At 39.8% G+C, this 22,918-nt stretch overlaps 2 protein-coding genes across 5 annotated transcripts; one reads left to right on the top strand and one right to left on the bottom strand.

Annotated features, from left to right (window-relative positions):
• The first annotated feature begins 564 nt into the window (after positions 1–564).
• Positions 565–10,683, top strand: ubxn4 (UBX domain protein 4). 2 transcript variants are annotated; one of them, XM_028433794.1, is made up of 13 exons: positions 565–807; positions 1,308–1,410; positions 2,534–2,562; positions 4,192–4,310; positions 4,810–4,972; positions 6,173–6,281; positions 6,540–6,594; positions 6,953–7,117; positions 7,604–7,731; positions 8,420–8,522; positions 8,615–8,746; positions 9,371–9,582; positions 9,794–10,683. In XM_028433794.1, the coding sequence occupies exons 1-13, from the start codon at positions 726–728 to the stop codon at positions 9,930–9,932; spliced, it is 1,539 nt and encodes a 512-aa protein (XP_028289595.1). In that variant the 5' UTR covers positions 565–725; the 3' UTR covers positions 9,933–10,683. The 2 variants fall into 2 exon arrangements, with proteins under 2 accessions (XP_028289595.1, XP_028289594.1); XM_028433793.1 differs by having other exon boundaries at positions 9,368–9,582.
• Positions 10,684–11,492: 809 nt separating this feature from the next.
• On the bottom strand, positions 11,493–22,606 carry itgb2 (integrin, beta 2). Of its 3 annotated transcripts, none has more exons than XM_028433792.1 (17): positions 22,539–22,606; positions 21,329–21,380; positions 20,522–20,613; positions 19,045–19,246; positions 18,669–18,839; positions 18,341–18,582; positions 17,976–18,134; positions 17,728–17,823; positions 17,259–17,348; positions 17,029–17,166; positions 16,710–16,903; positions 14,970–15,202; positions 14,461–14,680; positions 14,125–14,336; positions 13,606–13,772; positions 13,184–13,293; positions 11,493–11,662 (listed from the first exon to the last, which is right to left on the bottom strand). In XM_028433792.1, the coding sequence occupies exons 2-16, from the start codon at positions 21,375–21,377 to the stop codon at positions 13,228–13,230; spliced, it is 2,331 nt and encodes a 776-aa protein (XP_028289593.1). In that variant the 5' UTR covers positions 21,378–21,380; positions 22,539–22,606; the 3' UTR covers positions 11,493–11,662; positions 13,184–13,227. The 3 variants fall into 3 exon arrangements, with proteins under 3 accessions (XP_028289593.1, XP_028289592.1, XP_028289591.1); XM_028433791.1 differs by lacking the exon at positions 11,493–11,662 and adding an exon at positions 22,213–22,273 and having other exon boundaries at positions 12,386–13,293; positions 22,539–22,556; XM_028433790.1 differs by lacking the exon at positions 11,493–11,662 and having other exon boundaries at positions 12,386–13,293.
• Positions 22,607–22,918: the final 312 nt, after the last annotated feature.

Genomic DNA, 22,918 nt, shown 5'->3' with positions numbered 1-22,918 from the left:
TGGTTAAAAAGTAAATCAGTCATGGCAGCGAGGATGAGGGTTGTAACCCAGATTATCGGGCTGGTGAGCGCAGTCTGTGACTTCGGCCATCATGCACGTGTGTGCGCAGAGCAGGAAGAGAGTGACAACCAGCCAACTATACGAGCAGGTGCGCCTCGTAGGATTGGCTGATGTTTTTAGTGTTTTATAGCTTCAGATGATTCATATTCTTCGTTTTAAAGCGAAACTGCCAAACTAATCGGTTGCTATCGGATTGTAAAGAGAAGTTACACTAATTTAACAAAAAGTGCATCAGAATGAAATCTCCTACCTGACCTTTAAATTTACGTTTTCGTCACAAATTAGTCACAGAATAAAATGTCGTCAACGAAAAGTTTTCGTTGATAAAATTAACAATGTATCCACTGGCTAATATTACAAAATAGATGTTTTACATTGACCTGTGAGAGGCAGCAATATGCCAATTGGCATCCAGTCTGCCGGAAATAAAGAAGAAGAAGTTGCCTTTTACAACCAGTGGGAGGCAGCAATACACTAAACAGCAGGAGTCTGCCAAGGCGTAGAAGAAGAAGACCCAGTCATTTCCGCCTGCCTCCTGATCAGAGCTGTACCCTCCACGGCTTGGAAGTGAACTGACAGCCTCTGTGGATTTATGAATTGGTGTTGCTGAGGTGGTCAACAGCGTCACCAAACCAGACACAGAAACTAAAGCAGAACTCGCAAAGATGCGTTGGTTTGAAGGTTCGATCCCAGATGCCATTAACTCAGCTAAACAGCGGGGTTTCGTCTTCGTCGTTGTCATTACAGGTAGAACCTTATTTGTGTAAAGATTATCTGATAGCTTAAGCTACGTTGCCTAGGTAAACGTTCTAAGCTATATCGCTACCATGCTAACCAGCTATCCATGGTTGCTATTCTAGCCCTTAGCTAGCTAGCAGGGCCACACAACTACCAAATCAGACGTGTCGTCGCCAAAATCTGGAGAAAATGATCTACTGAAAGCAAGATACCACAACTAAATATGATTCATAGTCGTATGTTTGCGTGACGTCATAGCAACAGAAAATGACAATAATGTACAACAGTACCGAGTGTTCCGTGTAGGCCAGCTCGTTGGTTTAACAACTTGTTTGTTATGTCACTTCAAGTATGAACTGCATCGTCATTATAGCGCAGCAACCTACTATAAAATCAGTCACTATTGCATCATTGTCAGCAGTAGTAGCAGTATTCTAGTTCATCACCATTCTAGACAGTAAAGATGTTTTTTTATTGCCGAATTAACGGAGCTGTCACTTTGTGCCAAGGGGACGACGAACAGTCCGCACAGCTGATGTCCAGCTGGGAGGATGACAGAGTCTCAGAGGCAGCACGGAACTGCTGTGTGGCCATTAGAGTGGACGCCAAAAGGTATTTATGTGTCAGTAACTGTGCCATGGATGGTACAGACGCTGCAATTGCAAAGTATGATCATGACAGTTTCTATTCATTGTAAGAAGAGTCACTACTGTGTCTTATGACCAAATATGACAAGCTATAAGTAAATAGTATTAAATTAGTTAATTTATTATGGTGGAGTTAACTTACTTAGCTCGGAAACATGCCATATAGAAAAGTTACACACTGTGTGCGTCTTTGTTCATGTTGGGAATCAGTTGAAGCAGTTTAGTATTTTTAAATTTTAAGGAAAATGAATTCCCTTAGTATGCTAAAGAAGCTGTCTGGTAAATCATTTTGATTCAGAGTAAAACACAGCGTGCCCTGTCTAGTGTATGGGCAGGAAAAAGGAATCATGGTAGGCTTGTTTTACACCATGATAGATAATAAACAGATCGAAATAAAAACGCAAGCAAAAGTTGTAAAAGCAGTCTCAGAGGAGCCTTGTTCTATGTAAATCATCTTTGGCCAGTTGGTTAAATGCACAAACCTTACCTTCATGTTTGCATATACTCTTTGCATGGCAATAAATTAAAAATAAGCAGTTTTGGTCAGCATGCAGGAGGCAGAGAGACCTGCAAATAGAAAGAGGGAGAGGCAAAAAAACGTTTCTGAGATGAATCACTAGTATGAACTAATGAGAATAGAGGAGAGGTAAGAGGGTAAAAGGGGGTTTTAAGGGGACAGGGAACTGCTCAGTAAAAGTATACCTGTGGCTGAGGCCATGTCAATAAGTGACCTATCAGACCTACACGCTATGTTTAAGGCTAAATATGTGTGTAAATGTAGGTGGAGGTGGTGTCTGGCTCTTGGACCCAGATTGGTAACTGGTTCCATAGTAGCGGTGCCTGATAGCTAAAGGCTCGTCCTCCCATTCTACTTTTATGAATCCTAGGAACTACAAGTAAACCTGCACTCTGAGATCTGAGTGTCCTATTTGTGAACTTAAAGTAGACCTGTTTGTAGACTTGTCATAATTACATTGGATAAGGCCATGATGATTCTGTATATTGTCTTTGGTATGTTTTGACTGACATGTGATGAAATACATTTAATGTGTATAGAGATTGATCATGCTGTACATCTTTTTCCACAGTGACACATGCGTGCAGTTCTCCCAGATCTGTATCCTTTGGTTGTTGAGTGTGATACTCCTCACTCTTCTGTGTAAAAGGCATGGATGCTGAATAGTAGAGCATTTCTGCTTGGGGTTCTTCACAGCAGCACATTCTACAACACCAATAACACAGGGCTGCCCGCAGGTTTGCCTGACTTTAAATTGGTTCTACTAAACACGGATTTTGGCTGATGCTGATATATTAAAAATAGCAAATATCGGCCGACCGATATATCGTGCGACCTCTAGTAAGGACTGTCGGTGCTTACCACAAAGAAAATCATTCCCCTGCATTTGGCTTGCTTTTGCTTTTATTTGCACCAAGGCAGTGAAATGTAATCACAATCTCTTGTGCTTTCTACAAGGACAAATTAAAATCTTTAAAGTTTAGCTTGTCTTGGTGTTATACGTTTCTGATTTTATATATATATACACACAGTGCATCCTGAAAGTATTCACAGCGCTTAATTTTTTCCACATTTTGTCATGTTCATGGTCAAGTTCAGCCTCATTCCAAATCTCAAGTCTTTTTCAATATGATGCTACAAGCTTAGCACACCTATCTTTAGGCAGTTTTGCCCATTCTTCTTTTCAATTCTCAAGCTCCATCAGGTTGGATGGGAGACGTCTGTGCACAGCCATTTTCCAAAGCAGCAGAATTTTTTCTGTATCCTTCCTCAGATTTGTGCCTCAAGACAATCCTGTCCCGCAGGTCTATAGACAATTCCTTTGACTTCATGCTTGGTGCTCTGACATGCACGGTCAACTGTGGGGCCGTATATAGACAGGTGTGTGCCTTTCCAAATTATGTCCAATCAACTGAATTTAATGTAGGTGGACTCCAATTAAGTAGAAACATCTGAAGGATGATAAGTGGAAAAAAAGAATGCAACTGAGCTTAATTTTGATCTTCATGGCAAAGGCTGTGTTATGTAAATGTGATTTGCTAGTTTTCTATTTTTAAAAAATTCAAAAAATGTCAAAAAAGTTTTCCACATTGTCCTAGTGGTGTATTGTGTGTAGAATTTTGAGGTAAGAGATTCATATAATACAATTTGGAATGAGGCTGTAACGACAAAATGTGGAAAAAGTGAAGCGCTGTGAATACTATGTAATAATATGTATATATATATGTGTGTGTGTGTATATATATATTGTATATGTATATGACCACACAATGAGACAAGTGATCAGGAGAGTCATGTATCTGCTGAAAATAAGTATATATCTATATATATTATATGCGCTGCATTTACAAAAATGTGTATTGATGGAAGGGGAGATTTGTAGGCAGCCCACCAGACCTAATTAAACTGCCATTTTTAAGTAATGGCCCAGTATGTACCCCTTTGAACCAGTAAAAACACATTTATTATTATGGCATAGTACATCATGAACCAGTATTACAAAAACAAATAAAACGTTCATGCCCCAAAAAGCTGTTTTTATTTTTTCATTAAAAAAAAAACATTTATTTGAGAGAATGTTAGACATACTGTGACTATTACAATTTTATCGCGTTTTGCAGCATGATTTACCGTTCCTATTTTTCGGCATGTACATGATCAAAGAATGCGTGTTAACACTGTTTGTGTACTCTCTGGAGAGCTTGTTTCTTAACCCACTTCCCTTCAAAGATCCAGTGGTGTGCATACCCTCAAGCTTTTTTATCGGAGAGAATGGGATTCCTCTGGAGGTCATCGCTGGAAGTGTGCCTGCTGAAGAACTACTGAAAAGAATAAGCAGAGTCAAACAGGTATAGATAAAATGGTGGAGTTATTAACAGTAACTTAACAAACTTGCCAGATACCTCAGATCACTAGTCAACTACTACATCTGTTTTAGTAGTTATTAGCAGATATAGGATCATTGGCCACAGTGGAGTATGAGGTTTGAGGATGTTAGGACTTCTTGGACTAGCTACACCCAAAATCCAAAAAGGAATGCTACCAAAGATATTTAGTTGTGATAGCAGTCAGACTACAACATCAGTGTGTAAGTTCAGCACCTGGGAGCAAATGTTGAAGCTTTTTCAGTATAAAGAACTGAAATGAAAGTTAGCCACTTGCACAAACAGTCACTAAGAGTCTTATTCAGTCTCACTGTTACTGTCAGCTGCTGTTACTATCTTGTGATAGCAACAATTTCTGTAAGTATAATGTGCTTATAAAGAGGTCCAAATCAGAGCCCAATATCTTGAGGCCAAATTGACCATATAGTATTTCTCTAGTGACATTTCCCCGCTTGTCTTACAGATGCACGCTCAGGAGATTGGAAGTGGCGCAGCATTGACATGTGATCTCGTCGAGAACAGCCCTCATGACAGCACAGGCACAGAACCTGGCTCAGCTGCAGCAGCACCAGTTAAGCAGACAGCAGTCACTACAGAGTCTGCAGCAGTCCCAGAAGCAGCAAAAGGTGATGAAGTTATCTCTAAACAGGTTGTGATCATAAGCATTGAGACATATTTACCCAATGTTACACATGGCAGAAACGGCTCCCAGAGTCTCCTTTTCAGCTTGCATGCCAGTTACATCAACTTCCTTGTCTGGTATTTGTAGTAGTATATAAGCAGACACACATGCTTACTGAGTGAAGAGTCCACATGCAGTGGATAGTGTAAACTGTCCACTTGAAAAGAGCCTAATCAGACAGACATATGACACAGATAGCACCTCAGAAAGCAGCCTCTAAATGGTCTAAATTAATTAGCTGCGCTGTTTCGTGAAAGAAATGACAGGAATGAATGTCTTATTGTTCATTAAATTATATTGACTATATACTTATTGCAACTTTAAACCAGTGTTTGGTTTGACATACATCTGCTCCTGCACCTGTGCTTTTTGTTAAAAGTACTGGTTTACACAAAGATTTACACCTCAGTTACAACATATTTTATTTTTACAGTCCTATGAATGTGTGCAGTGTGCGCCCTCTACAGGTCAAAACCTGGTTACTGCTCTTAAATTTTCTTAAATTTAATGTCTGGCTTTCTGTTCTAAAAACTAGTACTACACTGGTCAAAAAATAAAGGTAACACTAAATAACATATCCTTGATCTCAATGAAAGAAACATAACAATGATCTATGTAAATCACAATTATTATCCCATTGAGGTCTGGATTTGGAACCATACTCAAAATAAAAGTGTCCTCCTGGTATCTCCTCCATGCTCTGGACACTGTGCTGACAGACACAGCAAACCTTCTTGCCCCAGCTCTCATTGATGTGCCATCCTGGATGAGCTGCACTACCTGAGCAGCTTGTGTGGGTTGTAGACACCGCCTCATGCTACAGGACAGGCTGATTTCACAGAAGTGTGACTGACTTGGAGTTGCATTGTGTTGTTTAAGTGTTCCCTTTATTTTTTTTGAGCAGTGTAGTTTGCATAAAATGTTCTGGTGTCTGATCACAAAAAAAAGTAATCTAAATTTTTAGGGTCACAAATATTTGCTAATTAGGAATGTTGCTTTGATCTCTGTGATCTCTGTCACTTTTATATGACAATGTTATTTTGCGGTATAAGTACCAGCCATTTATTTATTTGTTTAATAACAAAAATGATCTCTTTGGCACAAACGTTTGACAACTGAGTGCTTTCCTATTACGTTTTTTTAGCATCTCTGTCCAGTGTGGTCAACAATGGCAGCTGCTCAGCCACTGACACATGTGCTGAAAATATTCAAGGTTCTGAGAGTGAAGAAAATCTGGAGGCTAAGGTGGAGAGGTAAGTGCCTGAACTGAACACATTGTTTTTGTCAAAGTGCAGCGTGGGCAGTCTACTCACTCACTCTTGGACCTCTGTGGAATTCCAATATGTGGATTGGAAAAAATGGAATCCAAACATTTGTCAAAACTATTGAAATAAGACGCTTAAATCTTGTCACAGTGCTTGTTTAAATGTAATTAAACACAAAAGTCGTGATGACGTTTGCAATTGTTACATGTAGCTTTGTTTTTGTCTTTTGTCTTATTGTCCTGTCAGATTGACCAAGAAACTAGAAGAGAGACGAGAGCAAAAGAAGAAAGGGGAAGAAGTGGTAAGGGGACTGGTTTGGGCACTTACTACTAGTCTATGTTTTAAATAAGGATCCCAGCAGATACCTTTTAGATAGCAGTGATTACCATCAGCTCTGTTTTGTGTACAATTCATTGTGCTGAGTACCAAAGCAATGTTGTGTTTTCCTTAATATGGCATCAGTCTGCCCATAATAAATTATGTTGATGCATTTGCCACAGTTTAGGATGATTAACTGATGATTAGTGAATGATTTCATCGATGGTAGATCTCTTTTAATACCATATCTATTGTTTTCAGTACAGTAAACCATAGTGTGTATTGACAGGCTACTTAATGCAGTCAGCACGACCTCAGACTTGTGTTTATCCATAACTCAGAATGAAATTAAAAAGGAAATTGAGCGGCGGAAGACTGGAAAGGATATGCAGGACTTTAAGAAGAAACAGGAAGAGGACAAGACCAAACGACTCTTGGAGGAACGGAACAGAGAAAAAGCAGAAGAAAAGGCTGCCAGGGAACGAGTACGACAGCAGATTGCCATGGTAACCTATATTTCCTTTTTTAAACCACAACCCAACACTGATATTTATTTAATGTTGTAAAAAATCAACAAATGTAATGATAGCAATGTTAGTTATTGCTGCTATCATATTCAACTATTATTTGTGAAAAAAATGCAGCAGGACAGGAGAGGAGCACAGTGATGTGCAGCCCTCCTCCATGCTTTGTAAACTGCTGGCACCATTGTGGTCCTTCAGGGTGCACTTGAACAGTTTGCAGCTGTACAGCTGAAATGGGGGTCAATAGGATTTGTTGGACTGTATGCAGCCAATCAGAATTGCTGACTGTGATTAAGCTTGACCAAAAATATGATTTTGTGACGGAAGTGCAAGAACAACAAGTTATAGTTTCCCATGAGGTTATCAACTTACTACTGTCACATAGACATACTGTACACATTTACTTTTATTTATTTTTAACACACCTATCACATCACCTATCTGTGTCTTTGTCTTACTGTCCTGCAGGATCGAGCTGACAGAGCAAGCCGCTATGCTAAACAGCAGGAGGAGGAAGCACTTACCAAGCAGGCCCTACTACGCACCAGAGAGGCAGAACAGAAAGCCCGGATGGAGGCATTAGTCAGAGAGAGGAGGTAAATTCACCAAGGAGGTCAAGAAGTGGTTGTAAGTTCAAGTCAATTTCTAAATTTTCAAGGCGCTTTTTAGAGTTTATCGGCCCTACCTGTGGCTGTAGCCATATCAACAAGTGTGTCTATGCCTGGCGGTTCAGTACACTATAGTTTGGACTAGCTATACGCCTTGTTAAACAGAAAGGTTTTAAATTTAAATTAAATTAAATTTGAAACCTTTATTAGTCCCACAATGGGGAAATTGCTTATGGCAGCCCAGCAAAGAGCTCCATACACCAGTGAGTACACTGGAGGCTATGCAGGTAAAGTGTCTTGCCCAAGGACACACAACAGTGACTAGGAGTTGGGATTGAACCACCAACGGTTACTGGACAACCCTGCTATGCCACTGAGCCACTGCTGCCCTTTTCAGTCTGGTCTTAAAGGTGGAGGTGGTGTCTGCCTCCTGAACCCAAATTTGAAGCTGGTTCCATAGTAAGGGTGCCTGATAGCTAAATGCTCGTCCTCCCATGCTACTCCCATACACATATATTAGCAGCATTGGAAAAAAAACAACCTGCCACCAAAACAGGTGTCCTTGGCTGACCTGAACCAGATAAAAACAAGTCTTATATTCCACCGTCCACCGTTTCTGTGAAATTTGAAATAATAATAATAGTAATTTTTTCATGTTTCTGTGTTGTATAATTAGTACCACAGCAAGGATACAGTTCCGCCTCCCAGATGGGTCATCCTTCACTAACCAGTTCCCCTCACACAGCAGGCTGCAGGAGGCTTGGAACTTTGCTGTTCAGGTCTGTCTGACTAAATAATAAATGATGGTATCTTAAGTGGACCTTTGCAGTGCAGAATTGCTGTTAAAGAATTTGTGTTGCTCCTATCTCAGGAAGTGGGAAACCGCTATGGTAACTTTAGCCTGGCGACCATGTTCCCTCGGCGGGAGTTCACCAGTGAAGACCTAAACAAAACTCTGCTAGAGCTGGAACTCGCTCCAAGTGCTTCCGTCGTCCTTTTGCCAGTGAGTATACATTCAACATACTGTGTTGCTCCATCTTTAGTCAGTACTTCATAATGGACACAACATTTAAGGTACAATTGGTAATATCTTTCTCTTGGGCTGGACAATAAAATGGTAACTGTCACACATGCTATAACAACATTTCCTCAATAGAAATATGAGTTGTGGTTGACTTCAGGAACTAAGGCATCCATGTTTTGCCAGCACAACATGAAAATCCAGTGCTAAATCCACGTTAATGCAGTCAGGTATCTCTAATAGAGTTAAGGCCACAGTTTCATTGATGGACACAGTACAGAGGAATAGCAGCTGGTGGTATTCCACATGCTAATGTTTGGGTTACTGCTAGGAGCTACTTAACGTTCAACACAAAGTGTACTGCATGCTGCACATTGTGTGGAAAGGCTAAAATGTAAAATCTAAACTGTAGGTTGCTAGGCAACATGAGCAGGGCATGGCGAGAAATCGAAGTCTTTTATATACTAGACTGTCCTATTTATATAATATTGTTCAACTTGATTGTGCTACAAAATGAAGTTCATTAACAGCGTTGCTCCTGGTGTTAACAACCAATTGCCTCTAAACTGCCTCCTGTTAACAATATGTTGATCTTCCTATCAGCAGTCTGGAAGGGCCACAAACACAGTGGTCCAGTCTTCTGGGGGTGGTATTTGGGCAGTTCTGGGTACAATCCTCTACCCTCTGCTAGCTGTATGGAGATTCCTCAGCTCTTTGATGCTGCCCACCCCATCTGCATCTACAGCACCAGCCAGAGCCTCCGCCCAGCAGTCCAGCTCCTTCAACAACTCATCATCAGCCACCAACAAAGCAAATAGGTGAGGGGCAGCAAATACTCGATTTCAGATCCTTGCACCTACAAGTCATAGGCTGCATAGTACATCTGAAGGGTAGTACCAATGTGTGTGTGAACAGAAGTTGAAATGTTAATTTAATAAAAAAAATCAGACTTTTTTTTTAACAAATACTTTCTGAATTACAATATTTAATTCACTCTATGTCATGCCATTTCCCCCTGTGTCTACTCAGAGAAACTCTGTCCAAACACACTGCAGAGAACCGGCCCAAAGATTTCAAAAATGATGGTAAAATCTGCAGGCTCAGGACTCAGGAGGACAGCGAGGATGACAACAACACCTGGAATGGAAACTCTACTCAGCAGATGTAGTAGACTCAGCAGCAGCAGCCCTCCCTTTCTGTCTCTTTAGTCCTGTGAATGAGTTCAGTCTGACCACTGTAAAAATCTGGGTGCATTTAGATCCTTCTGTTCTTTGTTTTACTGCTCCAGGCATACCTCCGTGCATCTTGCTTGCATGGGTAGATGAGTAATAATAATCAACAGAACCTCTTTTGGTTTTCTGCAGTGTTTTGTGTTGATTTTGACATTCTGTGTCCTAAACCTGGCTCAGATTGCAGCAGGCTTTAATGAGTGAAAAGCTACACCAGCATCCTTCCTTTAAGATTTTGCTTATAGTTGATCATAGTTAGGCATATCTCAGACAGTTATAATTAGACCCAGGGGACCTGACTGTGTCCTACACTAACTGTAAACAGCAAAGAGTTTTAAGCTGAGCCTGACGTAACATACAGTTACTGCACTCTGGAAAGGTTTTAAAAACTTCAGTGTGATTGATTGTCAGTGACTCATGAAGGGTTAACAGTAAAAAGAAGACATCTTTCTTTACATTGTGTAAAATAATTCCTCAAACTGCTTGCAGCTGCTGGGAGAGGACTGTATGTCACTAACTGCTGGAGTGATGGTGACACACCCACGCCTTGGCAGTATTTGTTTTATTAGCCAACAGAGGTTGATTATCACAATTACTCATTCAACAATAAAAAATAAAGCAGATTGTTTTTTTCATAAACCTTCAAATTTTGTCTTTGTTAAAAATAAACTGGTTTCTGTACATGAATAATTGTAGTCATCTAATTCAGGATGTTTGCTTTTCAAAACAACACAACCATTATGGCTGCTGTGTCCCTGTGATGTAGATATTAAGAGCGGTGTGCTGAACAGCCTGTTGTGTTATGTAAGCATTGCAACCAGGGCAGCTGAAAGGGCCAGTTTAGATATGTTTTAATATGTGCAAAATTGCAAAGGTAAGAGAAAACGTAATGCTTGGCACACCTAGTAGTATGTGCACCATAAGTAAGCACAGAAATATCATTTTGTTTTATCTCGGAAGAAGGGTTAGGGTTAGAAGAAAAAAGCACTACTGATCCTTGGTTCTTAAATTGTGTGTTTCTGTGGGCAGCTGTAGTATGTGAACATCAGAACAGCCACATATTCATGCAGGAAAACGGCAAAATAATGCATGCCATTCTCAACCATTTGCATCTGTCTAGGATCATTTTCCTCCTTCATGTGTTGAAACATAATAATCTGCAGATATGTATATTTGTGTTATTCCTCATCATCAGAGGTGTCTCTGAGTTGACTGTTTATTTGCATAGTATTATTAAAACATATTGAATCACAGTTTATCATAAAATAATCAGCACAAACCCACCTGCTTTCTGTGACCTAAATCCAGCCATAACTCTTTTGAAGGACTTCCGGCTTCTTTCAACCACACTGAATGTCGGAGAGCCCCCTTACTAGTGCTGACAAACTGATCATAGTGGTTGACCATAACATGCATGTAGATGTTAGACTCTTAAAGTCTAGTTTTATTCACATTTATATTACAAATATATGGTATAAACTAAATGAACTGACTCTTGGATAGTCTCGGGGAAAACTCTGTAGATGTAAATATGATAATGCTGTAACCAAATTTAAAGAAGTGATCCCATCATTGTTTCCTGTAACACCATGTGCCAGACGGCCCGACCTAAATTTACTCCTGCAGCAGTTGATTGTCTTGGTGTCGGTGCTGCCGCCTCTCTCCACAGCTGTCAATACAAAATCAGAGTGTAAATCAAAGAAGGCTAGCAGCAGGGAGGTAAATAATAAACTGCGTTTTCTTCTTTGATAATAGGAAGTACTGGAGCCAGGCGTATCAATCAACTTTGGAACTGTGATTATAAAGATTATATTAAGCAGGTTTTTTTCTTCCAACTCTAGTTTTCTGGCATATTATATGCTTTTGTTTGGAAAGTCCTCACTGAGCCTACTTTTAGCTGTCTCACATCTGACCATACTTTTTCCTTTGTTGTTATTTATGTGTTGTACTTGAAACCATGTGAGTTAGTTGACAGACAGGTGAAACGGTGGGTAAGGCTGCTCAGTTATAGTCATCTTTTGTTTTTATGATGTACCAGTTTGGAAGATATTAATGAGATAAGGGGGTATATTTCTCTCTTATAAAACTATAATATATATATATATATATATATAAAGATGAAATGTATCCTGACTGGGGCCTCTCTGTGTGGAGTTTGCTCGTTCTCCCTGTGCCTGCATGGGTTTTCTCCGGGTACTCCGGCTTCCTCCACTCTGAAGACGTGTTCGTTAGGTCAGTTGGTCTCTATAGGTGTGAGTGTGAGTGTGAATGGTTGTCTGTCTGTATGTTGCCCTGTGATGGCCTGGTGACCTGTCCAGGCTGTACCCCGTTTCTCACCTGTACATAGCTGAGATGACTTGCTCAGCAATAATATGGACATTTAGTCACAGAATTTAAAGTTTTCAGCTACTGAGTAGCATTTTATTATTAGCAGTACACATAAAGGTTGAAGAAAAAAGATGACAAATCAGAAGCAGATCCTGTCCACACTCACAGATTCCCTGCTTTATAAAAAGAGATGAATGAAAAGTGACAAAACTCTTATTTTGAGTGATTTGAATTTGTTTTTTTAACAGTTTAACTCACACTTTCTTAAATCAAACTAACTTGATTGTGATTCGCATGAGGCATCAAAAAGCAAACAAACGCAATAATAATACAACAAAACTGATTTTTAGATTACAAATATAAAATTAATTCTCAGACCTCAGACCTCATCAGAGTGGTGCCACACAGATCACTGCAGCACTGTCACTGTGATAAAGCTACTGTGGCCGGAAAGATCCCTTTATATACCTTTAACTGCAACTTTACATATTAGAAATATGTGCTGTAGCTACAGAGATTTAAAGTAAACAGTATATAGCAAAGTATATAGTACCAGTGATCTTTTATGATAAACCCAAAGAGCTGATGTTATACATTATTACTCTGCCTTACCTACACATACAGTAGTCTACCTATTGCTATAAATATTATAAGCTGTAATACAATATACAGTATAGCTTGTGCTTAAATAAAACGAGTGAATTAGCAGTGAAATAATTGTTGAACAAAACAAATACTAATGCTGCTACAGTAATAACTCATCAGTGAGAACACTGAGCAGGTGTACATTAATACCAGAAAATACATTTATATATGTTGGCAGTTGAAAAAATATACGTTACATAATGACCTGGTGACCTACATTAGACTGATTTACTGTCTGCCGTCTGTGCTGCAGTGCTGCCTTTATTCTCCGGTGAATGTAGGGTTGGCCACTGTGGTGGTGGCGTTCTGGAACAGTGGATTGTCGGCCTGGTACAAAAAACAACAACAAAACAAACAAAAAAGGTTTTTGAATTTTTGAAATACTAACTAATTAACTACTAATTAATCCTGCATATAAAAGCTGATATTGAAGGTGAATAACTAAGTAATAAAGTATGTGGCTGGCACAAACATAAGCTTGTTTCTCACACATGTAAATAAACACATTAATGTCTCTAATAAGGAAATAATTAGCTTATTATACACACAGTTACATTACACAGCTTAAAAAGGAACAAAAGTAAGGAGGACCAGACTGCATAAGTAAATGGCACAAGGAAGGTAACAAACACGTCTCACCTCTGCCCACTTAGATTTCTTCTTTTCATTCTCAAACTTCCGGAACTCTTTCAGGTCTTTCATGTAGATTAACAACTTGATAAGCATCAGCAGCAGAATGCCAATTAACAAGGCGCCTGCAACGGAGCCTCCGATTATAGCTGTGACATCAGGTGGCTTCGGACAGTCTATAAAGTAATAATGTCAAATTTCACATTAATCACAAAACACTCAAAACATCATGGATATTATAATTGTATGTCTCCTGATGTTTTCCAGGCCAGTGTGTTTGTCTAATGTTTTTATTAAATGAAATGTTGTTGCATGTATGCGTGTGAGTTTGAAGGCACATAATGAAAGCTTGTAAATGTGGTGCCTTACAAACACCTTGTGTTCAAGGCCAGATGTGGTTTTAATGGCTGAAGTGACCAAGACAAAGTTTTTTTTAATATATTACATTCACAGAAATGGAAGGACAGGCAGACTGCTTGAAAGTATAATGCCAGCCATGGGTGTCAGCTGATTTAAGTTGCTACTTACCTCTTATACTCAGAATTTCAGCAGTGTAGTTATCCTTTCCCACTAACTGGTCCATCTTAAACTTAATCCAGCATCCCTCACTGTCCTTCTGCTGACACTCCTTGCCTGGTATGGTGAACTTGTGTACTGATGCATGGTGAATGCCGCTACAAGCCACACTGCAGTTCTTTTCAAAGGGACCTGATTCAAAGCCGAGGCATTCAATGCAGTTCCTGAAAACCAGGTTGATTGAAGCCCTTTAGAGTCTTAACATCACACAGGTCAGTGTAGTGGAGCTACTTATTCAATTATGACCACATTTTGTGATTTTAGTCATTTCACTGAATGACTACTTACAGTTTAGTCTGACATGGATCAGGACAGCCAAGGCAGGTCTTGCATTGTGGAAGCTTGTATCCTTCATTACATACACATTGGTTACACTTGCAGGTTCCTCTGCCATTGCACACAGTGTTGTTTGAGGTCTGACAGCCCTCTGTAGACCTCCTGCACTGACAGGCAGTGCCTTCGAAGCCCTCATCACATTCACAGTTTCCACATCTGCACTTACCGTGTCCTGCAAGAGGGACACAGAGTCGAGTTAGAGGGCAGATATAATTCTATCCTTACATGAGTCACAGGCTACTATTTAAGGTTCCTGATAGGGGGCGCAGTATTGAACACATTTTGTTTTTCCTTTTGGCTCCATGTTTTTCTGAATAATGACACAGACACAGTCTTTTCACACACATCCCAAAGATCCCACATAAAACCCTGTTAGCTGTTAGCTGACTTAAATCCAGACTTGTTTTTGGACAGGCAGTGTATATTACAATGTAAACACAACATGAAAACAGTTACGCTACCTCCGCATTGTTGATTCTGGAACTTCTCACAGTGGTCGTCATCACACTCACAGAATTTACCATAGTAACTTTTTCCACTCTCTGTGTTGTGGCACTGGCACCTGCCACACACACAATCTCCCCGACCCTCACACTCAGTGCCATTCTGCCTCTGACAGGATTTTCGCAGCGAGTGTTCATCTTTATCACCAATGGAGCAATTGCAGAACTGGCCCACCGAACCTTCACTACAACTGAACATAAGAGATAAGATAATCCTTTATTAGACCCCCGCAGGGGAAATTCACAGTGTTACAGCAGCAACAGCACACGTATGGTGAATATGAACACAAGGTGAATGAATGCTTGAATAATTCACAGAATAAAGTGACTTCAGTACACAAGTTAGTGAGTAACGCCTAAAATGTCAAAGAAAAAAAATGTGTCAAAATAAAGAAGTACATCTGTAATTAATATGTCTCCCTATGTGAAACATTTTGTAATAGTATTTACTCTCTGGATATATCACCATTCAAGGACTTTCAGCCTGCCCTGCCCTAAGAGGCCTCTGCCCAATATTGTTGTTGTTTGAGGGCATATCAGCCTAGCCAAGAAGTCAGTACCAACAAATTTGTTGGTAAATGTAGGACAAAAAAACAGATGATGATGATGATGATGGCAGTTTTAGGAGGCGTGAAAGGCCGCTTAAACACAGGCCTTGTGGGTACCAAAGGCCCTGACACATGAGAGCATTAAAGAAGCATCAGCCCCAGAAAGGGAGGTCCAAACCACCACAGAGCTCCAGACAACAGAAACAGCAGCAGTGAAACTACACCCAGGAAATGGCAGCATTCATTTTAATCAGATCTTTTTTTGTTACTTCCTCTTCACTTATTGTAAAATGTGACACATGATGATGTTTAACATTTGTTGCTTTGAATATGGGCCTGTTACTGAAGTGACGTGTGAAGTGTTGGTGGAGCATAAGTCTGAAGGTTTGGCTGTGCTGGTTGCTAAGTTATTATTGCTGTGATGGAGTTGTTGAAGTAGATGACCAGCCTGCAATCATTCTGACAACTTCTACCAGCCCTTCTGACACAATGAGGCTTGAGCAGTGTTTAAGGGGAAGTTGCGTATAGGCTGAATAATATGTTGAAACACCTGGCTCAAGGGAAGGGTTTTTTAAAGTTGAGGTCTGATTACAGTAAGCTTTAATGCCTGCAGTACATATGGACATGCACATGCACAGCATCGTCTGCAGCAATACAATCGAAGTCCATTATCCTAGCAATTGTTTATCAGATAAGAGAACCCTAGCAATAAGTTAAGAGAAACTAATGAAATCAATTAGCAAATCAGTAGCAGTACTATGCTATTGTCAAGTTATCCTGCCTATAGAATAAAACTCTGAAGGAAAGTAAACAGCATTAAGCACCATGTTTCTTTCATCTAGTTTGGGTGATCAAGGCTGAGAGTAAATGAGTCAAAAGAGCTACAGGCAGATTTCTATTCAGATTAATGAATAGACTGGGGTGTTGCCTGCATGCCTATAACTTCGACCACCGGTCCCAATGACGGCTACAAGTTCAATTTTCTTTATGACCCCATAAATGAGAACATGTACACACATTTATAATGAAGGTGTCATATTGCCATTAGACTGTTGGAGGGCCTTGTTACACCATGCTGTCCACATAGATAATAAATAACATACTGAAACCCAAACCAACAAGCTGTTGTTATAAGGAGGCAAAAGCTTACCTGCAGATACCACAGGAGATGCTTCCCTTGGAGCTGCAGTGTGGATGTTCTTTGTCAGTGGGGTCTTTGCACTCACATTTACAGTTGGTAGACAAGGTCACTGTCAATGTGTCTTTGATACCCAGCGGCCTCACAATGAACGATGTCTCACCCACCATACATGAATCTACTGTTACTGTAACGTTGAAAGAAATCTGAAAGGAGCATTTACATTTGTCATTAAAATATATAGTATAACAATGAAGAATGCATTTCAAAGGCTAAATTGCCATGTTAATATGTTCTACTGTGTGTGTCTTTGTGTTTATAAAACACTGACCTCTTGTCCCACATGGACATTGTCACAAACCCCTTTGCTGTCTGCTGCGCGTCCTGGATGATCACACAGCGGGGTGTAGACAACTCTTACATTGTCAGGAATATTGTCATGGGTCACCGTTACTTTAGAGGATAATTTCTGTCACAGATTTCACATTTGATAAGATTGTGAGATATAGACAAAAATAGCACAACATGATAAACCGTCATACTGTGCAAATACTAACTTACATTGTAGGCATTTTCAATCAACTGTACAACATTTGTAGAATCTTCTGACAGGACTCCCACCTCTGATTTTGGAATCATTTTAGAAAGCTCCTAAAAAAGATACAAAAATTATCTGTGCGGGCTCCATACATCAGAAATAAGCCATTGTAACACATGCAGTGCACTCTGGACAATGTCTGGACCAAAACTGGCACATTTGCCTGAAGTCCAACTAAACTGTACCAGGGAATAACTGGCCGGCTCTCTAGCACCAATAACCGGAAGGTTGGTGGTTCGATCCCTACTCCTCCCTAAGTCACCGTTGTGTGTCCTTGGGCAAGACACTTTACCCGCACTGCCTCCAGTGCACTCACTGGTGCGACGCCCCTTGCTGGTCATTGTATGACAATTTCCAAAAACAATTTCCCTCAGGGAATATTAAAGTATCTAAAATAAAAAGAAATAAATAATGCACAGTGAGCTTCTTTACCTTGTACACAGTCTCCACATTTCCTGTAACTGCAAATATTGGCTGAATGTTGTTTTTTTCCAATGCCATCCCTAGTTGTCTAACAGATGGGTAGTCCTGCACACAAAATATTTCTGTTATTCCTTTTTGGAAGGAGAGCAATGAGGAAAAGAAAAGACAGGCCTCCACAAATACATTCTAGGAACACAGCAGTCTGTAATGTAAGTAATGTTTCCTAAACAACAATAAGAAGAACCTAGGACACATACCAGCTCACTGCTCTTTGTATAAAGGTTGTTTTCCAGATGACACTGTTCGTCATTGGGTTCCAGAATGCCGGCCAGTTTTCCGTCCCCAGCCATGTGGAATCCAGCATCAGTGGTCAACACAATCAGCCGAGTGCTGCTGTTCCTCCAACCTATTTTTTCCTAAACAACAGAATCAACAAAATGACGTTTTTCTTTAAACGAATGGACAGAAGGACAGAAGGAACTATATTGAGAAGTTTGACTGTATCATTTTCTGGCCCATTACTAGTTGCAGGGGGAAATTGCTTGGAGTTGTGCATTCCAGTTCCATTTGTTCTAAGTTTGGTTTACTAATATTTGAGTTATCTCTCTGGTTAAGTTCTTACCCCACACACAGCGGCCTGCATCATGGCATCCAGACTGCCTTCAGGAGAGTCAAGGTTCCCAGAAATATACTGCTCTGCCACTTTCTGTTTGAACTCTTCCTCACTGGGTGTCATACTAAGCACATGTCTGTAGCCAAAGGCAGCCTGACACTGGTCCGTGTTCTCATCACATGGCTTCTGCAGTTTCTCCTTGTTGGTGTTAGTATACGGAAGAACTGTCTTATCAACAAAGGCACCGAACCCTATATTTATGGACATAAAAACACGTTTTTTACTTCTTGAAAAATACATCAGTGAAGGTATTAGAATAGGATTGCCATGTATTTACCTATTTGAGCGTACTGAGTAATTTTTTTAAGAGCGGCAAAAAGATCCTTTCCCAGTCCTTTCACATTTGCCAAGTCATCTTTCATGGAGTTAGACAGATCCATCAGGTAGTAGAGATCCACTGGATAACCCTCAGCTCGTTTAAAAAACACTTGGAACGTGGTGGGAAGCCCTGCAGACACAGACAAATCATGGAACTGTACTATGCTGCTGTTGTACAAAGTATAATGTTAAGCAATCTCCAAGTTAAATTTGATGATAGATTTTAATAGATTGTTTTGTTGTTATTTTTCCTTGAGGAATGAATGCCATATATCACAGCAGAACCTGAGCAGCTGGCTCTTCCTTTAAGGGCAGCATTAACTGATGCCACTAACCAGGTCGGAGTTCCAGGCTAATCTTCTGTGGACTCATCTGTACAGGCTCCTTCTGCACAAATGATGGAGACAGAACATCGTTCTTGGTAACTTTCAGTCTGTTCTCAGGGGAGATGATTTCATTTTCCTTGCAGCCTATTTCTCTCAGTTGAGTTGGAGTATTACAACGCACTGCCTCCTGTTCACCTGCTTTGGTGAAATTCTGCAAAAGGACAAAAAAAAAGAAAAGAAAAAAGAACTGAAATAGAGGTGTGGAAAACTGGACAGCATGGCCATATAACTGAGATGTGATTACAATTATGCCAGTACAAAAGAAGAAAAAATAATAAGAAGAGATTTAATTCAGAGTTTACTAATAGCAATCGGTCTGTGAGATGGTATTGATGCTGTTCAGTGGTATCATTTCTTTATGTAATGTACAGTACGTAGAAAAATCTGTCTAACGTATCAGATGCTGCTAAGATCAGCCATCATGCACTTTGCTGTCTGATGTAAAATGCTCTCCTCTGCTGCTCAGTTATCATTTCAGTGCCAGAGATGCAGGCCTCCTTCCACCCAGTCCTCACGTAAATACAATAGGGTCTAAGCATTTAGATAGAAATGTACATATTTTATATTTGCATTGTGGCATTAGAGGTTATGGATGTTTTGTGTGAGTATAGCATAGCTACAGCAGGTGTTTTTATGTAAAAGTACAGCCTCAGATGAACGACATGTATGCACATGTATAACATGTTTTTTCACTGTGTATTTGTTTTGTCTGTGGCAGAAGTCACACTGCTTATAATGTATCATTATACTCTTCTTGTCACGACCTGGTGTTTAGTTCTGGTTTTGCTTCCTTGTTTTGGGGTTTCTGTTTATCCTGTGTCACTTTGTCTTTGTTAGGTTGTTCTGTCCCCTGGGTTTCTGTTTTTGTGACGTTGTCTTGTGCTTCCTGTTTTATTTTGATAGGCTTGTCCTCCTTGTGTTTTGTCTTGTGCTTGACTTCCTGTGGTTTCCCTCCTTGTGTGATCACCTGCCCTGCCCTAATGTGTGCCATCTGTGTCTCGTTGTCTTCCCTGGTCCTTGTGTTTTTAGTGTTTGTCTCCCCTGCGCTCTTTGCCAGTTTGTCCTCATTGCTTATAGGGGTTCCTGCCTTTGAGCCGTGCCTTGCTACAGCCATGAACTCCAGGTTTCATGCCTTGCCATGTTTTTTGACCTTGTCTAGCCTTGACTCCCTGATTTGCCAAGCTATGTTTTGCTGCCACACTGCTTCTGTCTTGAATAAAGACCTTTTTGTTGAACTTTTAAACCGCCCTGTCCTCTGTGTCCTCTTTAAGACGAACCCTGACACTTCTACAATGTTGTGGTTATAGTGAGCCTGTAGCATGCAGGATTAGGTTGTCTCTGAAAGCTCATTGTACCCTCATATGTAGAATGAACATATAGTCAGAGTTGTTAATAATAATAATAATAATAAACTTTTGTTTCTCACCAGTTGTTTGCACCATGCACAGTATGGCCCAGATTTGATACAGTCATCACAGTCATTGATGAGTGACTTCAAGCAAAGTTGTTGACACAGCCCTGCAAAGAAAAGCATGAACTGCATGTAAATTGCATGTTTTTGTACTCTGCATAAAAGTTTTTGTTTTCTTTTCAGATTTAAAAAATCAATACTATCTGTATTATACACCAATCAAAAAGGCAATGAAGGCAATTATCTGGTCTGGTGCAAACGAAAGTCACACCATGTGTAATGGTTTTTTTACGTGTGGCCACAGATATTTGTTTCCTCCTTGTCCTTGTCCTTTTCTAGCTGGCTGACTGTGAGCAGTGAGATTCTCCCTTATGATCTGGGTCCTGCCTAAAAAGAAGGTTTTCATGCTACTGTTTGCTTCTACCATGCATTCTTTTGTCAGCCTGCACTGGTGTGGCATGAGGGCCTAATGTCCTCTAGTGGGACCTGTGTCCAAAGCCCAGCAGCATGCAGCTCAACATTTGGCATTTGGATGATGATTGATAGCATTGACTGACTCTAACATTCCTCTGATCCGAATCCAAACTAAGCACCTCTGGTTTGTTAAGTATCCATGTATCTGACACTTCTAAGTAGAGAGACAGGCCCTAATCAAGGTCTGAGGGGAGATCCCACAGAATTTAATTGTTCCCTTCCATTTTTAACAGTGTAGAAAAAAGTACTAAAATGTCTTTCCATCCACTCACAAAAGAATGTAACGAACAGTTTGTACATTTATCTTATTATCTGAATGATTTGTTGATAGAGATTTTTGAAGCTTACCATTTATACTTATCTGCAGGAGCAGAATGAGGAGCAAACATCGATCCATTTCCTGAAAAAGAGCAATAAAAAAATTGTCAAAACAATTGCTCTCAATTTTGAAATCAAAATGAAAATGATCACCAATCCTCTTCTTATATTCTACCTATAAGAAGAGTGCCTCATTTTCTTTTCAGCAGCTCAATTAAACCTTGACCAACTTGGTCCTTAAATGCAAAAGAAATGTGCTTTAAGCCTTAACATTTATCTGATGTATCAGAGCAACTGCAACAAAGGTTCACACGCAGCATGTTTTTTTTCCACATCTGAAAAACATTTTTTTTTTGATAAAATTGAATAACCACAAACAGTCAGAGCCCAGGTCAGCAATAAAAAGGGTTTCTATACACTACGGCTGTGTGTCAATGCTCTACACCATATAAGGTAGAATCAAAGATGAAGTGTTGGGTCATCAACACATTTCCGCATTCTGGTTATAAAAGAACTCAGCAGAATGTGTTCATGTACAGGTTTTCTGTTATTCAGTGCTTAATTGTACACCACACTTTTTAAACAACTCAAGGATAATGCCACAGTAATAGTAATTGTATTTTTACACTGACATATAGCTTAGTCTTTTACAGGCCTACTGGTTCTTACCTCAGAAATGATCATTTGACAGGACTGTGACCTTATGTTAACAATTCAGATTCAGCTTATCAACTATTTAATACATTAGAGAACATGTGGAGGAGGTAGACCGTGCCCACAATCAAGCTGTGTGGTGGTGGCATCAAAAGAATATAGGCCATAACACTGAGTACAGCTAGCCAGTAAGTAAAGCTCCATTTTTATAAAATACATACAAGAAAACGTAAAACATGATTTCACAATCAGAATCCAACCTCATTAAAATTGTTTCCGCTGGTAGTTTTCAGTCTGTAGGGAGGCTGCCGACTTCCTCCCCTACAAGAAAAACTCTTCCTCGTGACTTTTTAAGGTTTTTTAGAGTCATAAACCAGCTGCAGTAAAAACAACAGTAGTCTGACTGTTTGGACATTTTTTTTCAATTACAGTTTTTACATTGTTGTATGGTGTAAATGTAAAATATTTTGTCCTCTGTTAAACTAATTTGAGCATCACCAATTTAATATGGACCAAAAAAAAAACAAAAAACAAAACAAAACCAAAAATACTAACATAAACTACATCTTTTAAAAGACAAACTTACCAGAAACAGGAAGGAGCGCTCTCTCAGTGGTTGACAGTTACACTGTAAACTATATGTGATGGAAGACTCCACCCTCTTAACAGGAAGTGTGAAGCAACCAAAGACATTTCAGAAAGCTACAGGGGTTGTGTCACAGTTTAGCCCACGTATACATGTTAAAAATAAATTGCACATTACACTAGCCAGCAGTGGCGGTTCTACATTGAATTACCAAAAAAAAGGCCATTAAATAAGGGGGAAGGCTGCAATTCAATTCAATTCAGTTTTATTTATGTAGCGCATTTTACAATCAGAAATTGTCTCAAAGCGCTTCACAGAGACCCAGAGCCTGAACCCCCTTCAGAGCAACAGTGTCAGGAAAAACTCCCTTTAACAGAAGA

The sequence above is a fragment of the Parambassis ranga genome, chromosome 21, assembly GCF_900634625.1.
Source record: "Parambassis ranga chromosome 21, fParRan2.1, whole genome shotgun sequence".
NCBI classification, from domain to species: domain Eukaryota; kingdom Metazoa; phylum Chordata; class Actinopteri; family Ambassidae; genus Parambassis; species Parambassis ranga.
Note: the sequence above shows the minus strand (reverse complement) of the source record. Positions and strands in the feature narration are given on the sequence as shown.